This window comes from Arabidopsis lyrata (assembly GCF_000004255.2).
Source record: "Arabidopsis lyrata subsp. lyrata unplaced genomic scaffold ARALYscaffold_7, whole genome shotgun sequence".
Classification (NCBI taxonomy): Eukaryota; Viridiplantae; Streptophyta; class Magnoliopsida; order Brassicales; family Brassicaceae; genus Arabidopsis; species Arabidopsis lyrata.
The window spans coordinates 23,719,350-23,730,652 of record NW_003302549.1 but is presented as its reverse complement, the minus strand read 5'-3'; the positions used below and the strand labels follow the sequence as shown (position 1 = coordinate 23,730,652).

At 35.5% G+C, this 11,303-nt stretch overlaps 1 protein-coding gene and 1 long non-coding RNA gene across 7 annotated transcripts; both read right to left on the bottom strand.

The window, feature by feature from the left end:
- Positions 1–1,094: 1,094 nt before the first annotated feature.
- LOC110226870 lies at positions 1,095–1,983 on the bottom strand. Its single transcript, XR_002330758.1, has 2 exons — positions 1,898–1,983; positions 1,095–1,451 (listed from the first exon to the last, which is right to left on the bottom strand). It is a non-coding gene; the product is annotated as an uncharacterized LOC110226870 (long non-coding RNA).
- A 5,424-nt stretch (positions 1,984–7,407) lies between these two features.
- LOC110226029 (kinesin-like protein KIN-10C) lies at positions 7,408–10,878 on the bottom strand. Of its 6 annotated transcripts, XR_002330146.1 has the most exons (7): positions 10,849–10,878; positions 10,368–10,431; positions 9,608–10,173; positions 9,140–9,519; positions 8,221–8,690; positions 7,654–8,095; positions 7,408–7,567 (listed from the first exon to the last, which is right to left on the bottom strand). XR_002330146.1 is itself a non-coding variant. In XM_021016512.1 (4 exons), the coding sequence occupies exons 2-4, from the start codon at positions 9,481–9,483 to the stop codon at positions 9,023–9,025; spliced, it is 279 nt and encodes a 92-aa protein (XP_020872171.1). In that variant the 5' UTR covers positions 9,484–9,519; positions 9,608–10,353; the 3' UTR covers positions 8,900–9,022. The 6 variants fall into 6 exon arrangements, 1 of the variants encoding a protein (XP_020872171.1); XR_002330148.1 differs by lacking the exons at positions 10,368–10,431; positions 10,849–10,878 and having other exon boundaries at positions 7,654–7,851; positions 7,986–8,095; positions 9,608–10,353; XR_002330147.1 differs by lacking the exons at positions 10,368–10,431; positions 10,849–10,878 and having other exon boundaries at positions 9,585–10,353.
- Positions 10,879–11,303: the final 425 nt, after the last annotated feature.

Below are 11,303 nucleotides of genomic sequence, written 5' to 3'. Positions count from 1 at the left end.
GGTTTATTTTGAGACCAAATAAATTACATGGCAAAAGAGTTTTTGAGTCAACCTTTTACCTCTCCGCTTATCAGAATCATGTTCTTATGTGCTCGCAGCCAAAAGAGAAAAATCTTCACTAAGAAGTAGTAATAGAAGAGATTCAAAATGATATACTCTTTGTGAAGACAAACGAAGAGATTGTACATTTTTTCACACCTTGAAGCAGTTAAAATGTTTTGTATTGACTTCTCAGTTTCCAAAAAAACAAGACCATTGTTATCCAATTTAACCGGTTTGGTTCTAACAGCAGTATCACTTCCTTGATGACTCATTTTAAACACGATACAACACTTAAGCCTCTAATCATATGATCATGGAACCATAAAAAAAAAAACCAAAGGAGTCTAGATTTGTACTTAATTTTAGATAGCATGTCTAGGCCTGGACATATGGGTAACCCGTTCGGGTTTGGGTTGAATGGGTAATGAATTTATGGCCCATTCGAGTATTTCTAAAGATTCGGTTCCGGTCCGGTTCGGGTATCGGATTCGGGTCGGTTTGGGTGATAAGCATGAGAACCAAAAAAAATCCGAAAAATTTGGGTCCCCATTGGGTTCGGATCTAAATGGATAAAATTATCCATAAACCCGAAATATGACTTCAATACCCGAAGTTTTGAATCATTGTACATGCTCAAATGATCAAATAAAGAGAACAAAACATCAAACATGACATCTAAAGACTAAATCCAATCCAAAATCACAAACATGTTCGGTGACAGTAAGGTCGCCGAGAGTGTCGCGACGAGGGTTTCCAGTTTCGATAATGAGACTCAAAAGGGGATTTTAAGCAGAGTTGTATCGTCATGTAAAAAAAACAACAAGTTTCAGTTTAATCAAAAGAGTTATTTTTGTTCTTGTCTTCTTTACAAGAGAAGAGACAAATGTCTCTTGCACTGTTTTTCTTCTTTCTCTAAATATTCCAACAAAGTTGAGTGAGTTGCTCCTGTGCTTACTGTTCCTAAAACATGTTTTCCAAAAGCTTCTTGCTGCTACTGTTTAATGAATGCGTCACAAGTATTTAAAATGTGTATTGTGTATGCATTACGCAAGTATAATGAATGACCTCGTCTATTGAAAATTGAAAATACAAAAACAAAATAAGAATTATAGAATCTGTTTGTTCACTTTTCAGAAATTCTTGAAACATAAAAACAACTCATAAACTATCAAAAGATCGTTTCATACTTAAGGGAATCCGAACGAACATTAGCATACAAACAGAGCTTTTTGGGTTGTTGATAAAGCAATACTCAATGCGATTCAAAATCACATGTCGAAGAGTTTTGAGTCAGCCGTTTTCCTCTTCGCTTATCAGAATCATGTTCTTATGTGCTCGCGGCCAAAGAGAATCATCATTGCTAAGTAATAATAGTATTTGCATTCTTTTGTGCTCCAAGCCGTTTCATCCTACAAAACATAGGATTCAGAAGGAAAAAATGAGATGCAAAACCCATGAACTAAAGTACAAAACCCATGAACTAGTTCTATGCAAAGAAGTTTGATTAATTGCAACACTGAAAGATTCAAAAGTATTTACTTTCCAGTGAAGCATCAATTACTTATACCGCAAAACATATTCAAAAGAAGAAATGAGATGCGAAGCAGAAAATACAAACCCATGAACAAATTAACGTTGATCAAAAGTTCAAGAAAACCAAAATACAGTTCCATGCAAAGTATAATTTTAACTGATGAATAACTTATACTGTTAGTCTGTGGATAGATGGTTTAGTTGCAGGTTATATATATATAGATGTGATTCAAGATTAATCAAGCATTTTTATAACCTCTAAATAGTTTCATGGTATGCTTAATAAATTCCTTGAGCTTAAGAGAGAAATAAAATGATTCACCTTATGGAAGAGATGTATTTCTCTATCTCTGGTTTTTGCTCAGAGCTGAAGGAAAACCATTTCTCATGAGGACATACTTCATTCCACATACAAACAAAGAAAAGAGATTATAGTTACCATACTATTGTGAAGACAAACAAAGAGTTTGCAAAATATTTCACACCTTGAAGCAAAATGTTTTGCTCATCATTGTAAGACTTCAATCTCCAGAATGAATATAAGACCATTATCATCCAATTCGATGGGGTTGGTTCTAACAGCATCATCACTTCCTTGGCTCTCCGCAAACACGATACAACATTCAAGAAGCCTCTAATCAATCATGATCACTGAACCATAAAGAATCAAAGGAAGCTAGTGCCGTTGCATACTTATGTGTGGTTTGACTGCAAAATCATATATCAAACCTGAGATGTGTCAACAAAGACATGAATGAAATGAAAGTCTTTGTGTGTTTTTTTTTACCAGAAGGGATCGTTTCCTTGTGGCCAGAGTAGTTTAGAGAAGTCTTTGCAAGCATAGAGCTCGGTTGCATTATCTATCCTCAAGCTCTCATGGATCCGGTAATCATCAACGACCATAGACATGTAGCCATGGGAGGCCTTGTGGTTCTCGTTCTTGATTTTGATTTGGTATGGGAGATTATACATCTCCTTCATGTCGGCCATCAAGTTGTCTCTAAGGTCAGATGAGGCACCATTGAACTCTGCCACAACAAAAACCAACCTTGCTCCTCCATGGCTCTTCTGACATTGTCCCTTGTCGTGATCCAGTGACTCGGGCCTGGCACTAGTTTATTGTGGGAGAAATCGAGGATAGATAAGCATTGCTCTTCATGTGAGTCCATTGGAGTAGATAGACAAAAGGTCAGGTGATGATGAATTTAGAGATTACTCTAGCATTGCATTTATAGAAACATGTAATTCAGTAGGCGTCAAAGTCAATTGTACATTCACAAGGGATTCCAACCCTATGACCTTGTGAAGTCAAAAATACTAGTATTGATTAATGGTTTCACATCTCAATGAAACATGACATCAACCCTATGACCGTAGATGGAATGGAAGACAGAAGACGCACTCGAAGCCGCCACACACCCGTAAGTACTTCTTCATCAAGTCATTTTGGTAAGTCAAATGTCAAATATTATGATATATAATATATTATTGAATTGTATTTCATATGAGAACTAGGGGAGGTCTCCGCGCCCGGCGCGGAGTTGTATGTTGATTAAAACCAGAATTAGTCATTTAGGGTTATAAGTTTTAGACAATTATTGATTTAATTTTGTCAAGAGTATAATTTTTATAACGACATTAATATAGAATTATGGTAAAACGCCATAACGTTTGATATATTATTGCGAGAAAATAGTGATTATTATCCTATGAATATAGTAAAATGCAAAACAGAAAACTAAAATCATTAGAACCAGAAAGTATAAATTTAGTAGTTTTGGTTTGCTCATCAACAACCAAAGATAATCAAAAGATCAAAATTGGATGTCTGACATTTGTCCTTTCTTCTTGTTGGAAAAGATATCTCGCATCCTCGTTACATAATGACAAGAATGATTGAATAGAATCTGCGAACACTTGTATGAAGCAGTACCTCTTCGTCTACCTTAATTATCAAAGGAATATAGTTTCAATGTCTCAAACCCCAACAATACATGTTAAATAACAAAACCAAAACAAAATACTTTCACTCATTTCAGTTCTTGCAAATCTGAATATACATATGGTAATGTCATCAATACATTGCCTCCACTCAGCGAGAAATTTATTGATATAAAACCACGGTAGTCGATACCGGAGACGCTCACAACTACAAACAACAGAAATTTCGAAGGTACCAATAGTTCTTGACTTCGAATTTAATAATGTGACAATGACAATAATGTGACATCGACAATATTATGTTAACTTACAAAATCCTTCAATTTTTACAAGACATTGAAGTTTAAAGATTATGTTCATTTGGAAACTCCTTCCATTATCCTAAAGATATTGATGTCAAAACTCTTACGTTAATTTTGATATCATGCTCTTCCTCTCCAGACTATTTTAAATAATTGCCCACTCGTCAATGACTGGCTTCTTGGGAGCAAATTCAATCTGATGAGTGTTGTTTTTGTACTTTTGTAACAGAGTATGGGATGACCTCCTGCTCCTCTGTGAGATCTTTCGAGGTATGGAATTTGGTTTTCTCTAGGATTTATCCTCGACAAAGATTGTTTTGATTTTGGACTGAGATACTTCTTGGACCGACGCTCTTCTACCCATGAGATACTTAAATAATTGTTAACTCGTCAAAGATTGGGTTCTTGGGAGCAAATTCAATCAAATGAGTGTTGTCTTTGCACTTTTTCAGCGGAGTCTCGGGATCACCTCATGCTCCTCTGTGAGCTCTTCCTAGGTGTGGAATTTAGTTTTCGCTAGGCTTTATCCTCGACAAAGGTTGTTGTGCTCCTGGACTAAGCTACTTTCTTGGACCCGGCACTCTTTCTCTCTAGAGTCACATAATAATTGCCGACTCGTAAAAGACTGGCTTCTTAGGGACAAATTTAATCCGATGAGTGTTGTCTTTGTACTTTTGTAACGGAGTCCCGAGATCACCTCTTGCTCCTCTGTGAGCTCTTCCCAGGTGTGAAATTTAGTTTTCTATAGGGTTTTTCCTCGATAAAGGTTGTTTTGCTCTTGGCCTGAGCTACTTTCATGGACCGTCGAGAGTCACTTAAATAATTTCCCACTCATCAAAGACTGGCTTCTTGGGGCCAAGTGCTGTATTTTCACTTTTGCAACGGAGTCTCGGGATCACCTCGTGTTCTTCTGTGAGATTTTTCAAGGTGTGGAATTTGGTTTTCTCTAGGATTTATCCTCCACAAAGGTTGTTTTGCTCTTGTGTTGAGCTACTTTTTGGCACCTGACGCTCTTTTTCGGTTGAGACACTTAAATAAATCTCACTCTAATCGTCCTCTCCAGTCGTTAAAGACTGGTTTCCTGGGGACAAATTCAATTCGAGGAGTGTTGTCTACGTACTTTTGCAACGGAGTCTCAGGATCACCTCATGCTCCTCTGTGAGCTCTTTCGAGGTGGGAAATTTGATTTTCTCTAGGCCTTATCCTTAACAACGGTTGTTTTACTCTTGGGCTGAGCTACTTTATTGGACCCAACGCTCTTCCTCTCCTTACACTTTTAAATAATTGCCGACTCGTAAAAGACTGGCTTCTTGGAGATAAATTCAATCCGATGAGTGTTGTCTTTGTACTTTTGCAACAGAGTCTCGAGATCACCTCTTGCTCCTCTGTGAGCTCTTCCCAGGTGTGTAATTTAGTTTTCTCTAGGCTTTGTCCTCGACAAAGGTTGTTTTGCTCTTGGCTTGAGCTACTTTCTTGAACCGTCGAGAGTCACTTAAATAATTGCCCACTCATCAAAGACTGGCTTCTTGGGGGCAAGTGTTGTATTTGCACTTTTGCAACGGAGTCTCGGGATCACCTCGTGTTCCTCTGTGAGCTTTTTCAAGGTGTGGAATATGGTTTTCTCTAGGATTTATCCTCCACAAAGGTTGTTTTGCTCTTGTGTTGAGCTACTTTTTGGCACCTGACGCTCTTTTTCGGTTGAGACACTTAAATAAATCTCACTCTAATCGTCCTCTCCAGTCGTTAAAGACTGGTTTCCTAGGGAAAAATTCAATCCGATGAGTGTTGTCTATGCACTTTTGCTACGGAGTCTGAGGATCACATCCTGCTCCTCTGTGAGCTTTTCTGAGGTGGGAAATTTGATTTTCTCTAGGCCTTATCCTCAACAAAGGTTGTTAGACTCTTGGGCTGAGCTACTTTATTGGACCCAACGCTCTTCCTCTCCTTACACTTTTAAAGAATTGCCTTCTCATCAAAGACTGGCTTCTTGGGAACAAATTCAATCTGATGAGTGTTGTCTTTACACTTTTGCAACAGAGTCTCGGTATCACCTCATGCTCCTCTGTGAGCTCTTCCCAGGTGTGGAATTTAGTTTTCTCTAGGATTTGTTCTCGACAAAAGTTGTTTTGCTCTTAGGCTGAGTTACTTTCTTTGTCCTAACGCTCTTCAATCTGATGAGTGTCGTCTTTGCATTTTTGTTACGAAGTCTCATGATCACCTTCTGCTCCTTTGTGAGCTCTTTCCAGGTGTGGAATTTAGTTTTCTCTAGGATTTTTCCGCAACAAAGGTTGTTTTGCTCTTGGATTGAGCTATTTTCTTGGACATGACGCTCTTCCAGTCATGTGCCTTCTTTTCTTAGAAAAGTAGCATCTCAAGTGGTGGTCTATAAGTTCTGGCGACATCGTAATAACATTCTCCATAACTCCTTGCGGCTTGCTGCTCAAATCATTTTCAAGATGGTGGAGTGGAGCTACGAAATATCATCATTTCGAGATGAACAAAGCTTATGCTTATTTGGATTCGTAATCTATTTCCAAATCTTTCTTTACTCTACTGTAGTCTTGTTTTTATCTCTTTTTTTGCCAAGGTTGCTTTTGTGTAATTATTTATCTTTTGTAAAGCCTCAAACTTCATTTTAGATCATATTTACATGTTTAGGAAAAAATAATTCGGAAAAATGGAAACAAAAAAATAGATAAGCTTAGTAACTAATAAAAATTTTTGTGATCCTTAGCACAAAACAACTCCGCATTCCTGCAACTTTCAGCACACATATTTTTTAGCATCATTCGGGTGCCATTGCAAACAATAGTAGCCAAAACCATAAGAAACAATATCATAGAAACGTGATCGACTAATAAATATTCAGAAATTATATATACATGAAAAACAACAATATTCGAATACCTCCAGTGACTTCTATTCTAGTGAATCTCATGATAAATATGGTGATATTATCGCATTGTTTACTCCGTTCTCTCAAAAATTTACAACATTATCCACCATGTAGTCGACATTATAGACGTAAATTTATTATAAAATTAAGTTTTTAGCATACTACCCAAATTAAACTATAACAAATCTAATTTTGATTAAATTAATAACTTACAATTCATCTTCTAATTCCACATAAACTTGATCCCACACTTTATTATTGGTTTTCCGTCTTCAATATTGCTAACACTCACGACCCAACCAATTAAATATAATTATTTAAATTAATAGATCAAACCATAACAATGCAAAGAATAAAATATCCAAACAAAAGATATTATGGGACCAGGGAAATAAACATACTCAAAACTAAGTATCAATTTTCCTAAAAGATGCGAATGCGCAGTAATCAATCGCACCCAAGGAAGGTATATGTGAAACAAAGATTGATAAATTCCAATGAATTTTAAAATCATAAAAAGTAGGACTAAGCGAACCGATAACATGAATCAAAATCTCTAAGTGTTATCCATCCAGGGCCTGCCCTGAGATTTGAAGGGCCAAATACTCCAAAAAAAAAATTTTGGTTATTTTGAAAGGTTTTAAAATTTAGGGCCAATTATAGTAAAATAAATAAAATTAGGGCCGTTTCGTAAATAATTTTTGTTGAAGAATTTCAGAAACAAAATTTGGACTACAGCAAAAGTTTCTTGTTGATGTCTATAGGGCCGGCCATGTATCCATCGTCCTTGGAAAAACCTGAATCCACGATGACGATAATACTCTCTATCAATTATAGTATGTATGTCGTGACCCTAACAAACAAAATAAAATTGTTAAAGGTATAGCAATCTTTCAGCAAATAATTTATTTTATTAGAGAAACCAAAAATCTGTATAACCTCTGTATCAGTATAAGTTGGAACATATCGTCCAAGATCGAAGAACACTTAAACCTATTAAGTATCTATACTCAGATACTCTGATTTTACAAGGGAGCACTGAAGGGTGTAGATATGACACTCATGCTACGATAAAATCTTTCAAAGCATTTCTTGCTCATCTTCGGGGTTTTGTCCCATATTACGAGCCTAGCTAATCTAATCAAATATACATGATGAGAATATGTCTTTATCAAGTAAGTAGTGGATTGATTAGGGTTAAGTGGTATACCAAACCTCCTTAATTAAGACTCTTGGTCTCTTAGTCTCTGTTTTTATACCCTCTGTTTTACCTCTTTGTAAAGGAAGAATCTAGATTGTTCAACTTCATGACGTATTAATTAAATTTTCCAACATGCTATTTTTACATTTCACCGAATCGTTTGCTTCCCGGAACAGTTTCCTTCAAACATTGAGAAAAAAAATCATCATTATTTGATGTTCTAAAACTGAACAACAGAGCAGATGCAGGTATATCATGGATATTGAGGCTTAGAGTTGATACAAAGTTGTTTCTGAAAGATTTACCTTGCTTTAATTGCAGAAGCAGCAGTGTTGATTTTAGTCTTTTCTCTCTGTCACATTTTCCCTTAGCACTGTCTGTTTTCTAGAAGTAGCAGACACAGTCAAAGGTGTCTGTTTCCTTTGAGCAGCAGAGCATAATGAAATAGATCTTTCAAGACCGTTGATCTTCTTCTTAGTAGGATTAGTCATGGCTCGGTTACTACCTAGACAGATCTGTGATGCTAAGTTTAACATGTAAAAGGAGTTTTGGCTATATTCTCGAGGCTAAAAAAAAAACAAAAGGGTTAGCATCGCCTGCAGTTACATTCAGTGAATCATAAACTTAAAACGAACTCAACAGCAAGAAAAGTATATCAAGCATGTGATCAGCAACGTCTGTTGCATCCTTTTAAACAATCTTTCAGCATTCGAGTGAGTTTGCTCTCCCGATATGGCACATGGGATTCATTTCCGTTGAGAGCATACATGACATTCTGTAAAGCATATATCAAAGTATTAACTCTGGCAATCTCTAGAGGAGCTAGAGCACTGTTTTGTTTCCTGGAATCTGATACGAGTAGTTTATAGAAAAGGGTATTTCATAGATTATCAAGACGAGAATTACAAGGACTCGAGGAATTTGACAATGGAGCTCCTCCCACTCCCCCTAAGATTTCTCCAATTACTCGATAAAAGACCCTCACAACTCTCTCACACATTATATATATATAGACATAGACCAAACAAGAAAAGCTAAACCAACTATGGTTTACCCTCATAATAAACCTTGGTTAAATTGAAACCTTAGTAAATAGTAATTAGTCTTTTAACTGCTTCTATCAGAATCCTCATATCCTATCAGAGAAAGACAACACAAATCACATGCTGACATAAGATCATCACATAGAAAAGACAATTAAAATGTGATATTAAAATACTCAACCTGCCATATCAAGAAAGTTCTTCCTCCCAAGGGAGCCTGGATTGGCGTTGCCAGTGGTAACATGTATCATCACACCTTTATGGAATTCTGAGAGTGACTTCATAGGTACCTGAAAGCAGAAACATTGAAATATTAATGATGCTAATCTGCAAAATACATATGACGTTCCAAGACTTAATGATCAAGAACAATAAATGACTTGCCTGAGGAAGTCCCTTTAGTTGAATTTTCCCTTGTGCACCTTCCAGTACAGCAACCACTCGCTTCTCTTGGTCTAAAAGGTCATACACGGTTTCCTGAGAAACCTCGTAAACTGATACAGCCATGGATAGCATCTCAGACATTGTAAGAACGGTTAAACCAAGCTCCCTATCATTTCCCTACAAACCATACGATACAATAATTAGCATTTTTCATCTATAGTATCATGTCTGATAGTCAATACCTTAATGGGATTGCTTTCAATACATGTATGAGATGTGTTTTTCCGCAATTTCTTGCTCCGTGGGCGATGACATTAGCATCTTTACCCTCAAAGACAGTAGAGATAAGAGGCTTTATCTCCTTTGATAGAATTGAACCTGTGATTCTGTTTTTTTTGTAGCAATAGTCCAATTTATATGAATCTTTCGAATTGCCACAACACAATAGTTAATATGGCTTGAAACGTTGCTAATCCACAACAGACTGTGAAAGATTTAACTCAAAACTCAAAAGTATATTCTACTCAGTGAGAACATTTTTGTAAAATTAGAAAATCGATAAATTAAAGATAAAAGATCAATTGAAACATCACTTGAATCTTCTTCATGCATCGTGGTTGCTTTCATTCATCCAAAACATACAATCGTTTAAAAAAACAAACACTATTAGAATTTATAGTAACGAAAATAATATGTATAGCCAAAAAAGAAGAAGATGAGCATACCAAGGCTCCTCGGAGGCAATGATGGGTGTCTGAAAATTTTAGCAGCGTTGTGCCTCTTGTTGGTTGGAATTGGAACACCAGCTGGTGTATAAGGATCACACATAACCTGCATGTATCAATAATCAATAATTTCATGGATCTGATATAGTTCCAATTGAATTTGGTACACTAATCAGATAAAACAAACCAACCAAGATGTTGTTGCCTTTATTGAAGTTTAATATAATAATTGATGATTAAGCGTTACATAGATGGATAAAGACGTGACAATAAAAATAGATAGATAAAAACAAGCTTTACGTTTTTACACGCCTTGATTCAAGGCAAGACACCGAAACACCCCGTGAAACGAACATGTTCATACCTAAATGAAAAATCCACAAAGAGATCAGTATTTAAAAAAGAGATAAAACTTCTGATCGCATCAATACAAAGAAATAATAATAATTGAGACTCCTGGTGAAAGATAATCAGAGAGAATCAAGAGAAAAAGAAGAGTTCCCAACGATTATAGTCTATTAGGGTTGTTGAGAGGCCGTAATTTGCATCATGATGGAAGCAATAATCAAACTGATATCAAATTATGTAAATACAAAATCAAAGCTTCTTTTTTTTTTAGTGAAGAATATGGTAAATACAAAATCAAAGCTTAATTTTTTTTTAGTGAAGAATATGAAATCTAAGCTGCTCGCAAAATATTATGGGAAAGCTTATAGATTTCTCAATACATCCAAGCATAATTTAAATATTAAACATGAAAGTACTAAAGTGAAAAACTCACCATATGTTCGATTGAATCAGCAATTTAATTGTCATGGAATTGTTTAACGACGTTGCATCCGTAACCTATAAACCATACATAAACACCATGAATTCATATGTGTAAAGCCAAATAAAATAAAACGCAAAAAAAAAAAAATAGAAAGCAAAAAAAATGGGGTTAGTTATGATTTGAAAGTGAAACCTAGAGAAAGTATTTATATTAAACTGAAAGGCGGTGTACGATCTAAATTTTTTAATTTTTGAAGATAATTACAACAACAAGAAAGGAAGATTTATATATTGTGTTAGATCAAATCTTTATCAAAACAATTAATATTCCTAAAAACAATTAATAATTACTATGGATATTAATTATAAAAAAATATTCCTTATTTTATTGGTTAAAAAATGGAACAATAACATAATTTTTTTTAGATTTACAATTATATTTGACATTTTTTTAGATACACCATC

Bases quoted from the DNA above. Each gene is read 5' to 3' on its own strand.
- LOC110226029 (XM_021016512.1), bottom strand. From the start codon at position 9,483: ATGTCTGAGATGCTATCCATGGCTGTATCAGTTTACGAGGTTTCTCAG. The intron at 9,249-9,342 runs GCAAGTCATTTA...TTCTGCTTTCAG, and splicing joins AACTAAAGGGACTTCCTCAG to GTACCTATGAAGTCACTCTC. The intron at 9,052-9,139 runs GTTGAGTATTTT...TTTCTCTGATAG, and splicing joins GAACTTTCTTGATATGGCAG to GATATGAGGATTCTGATAGA.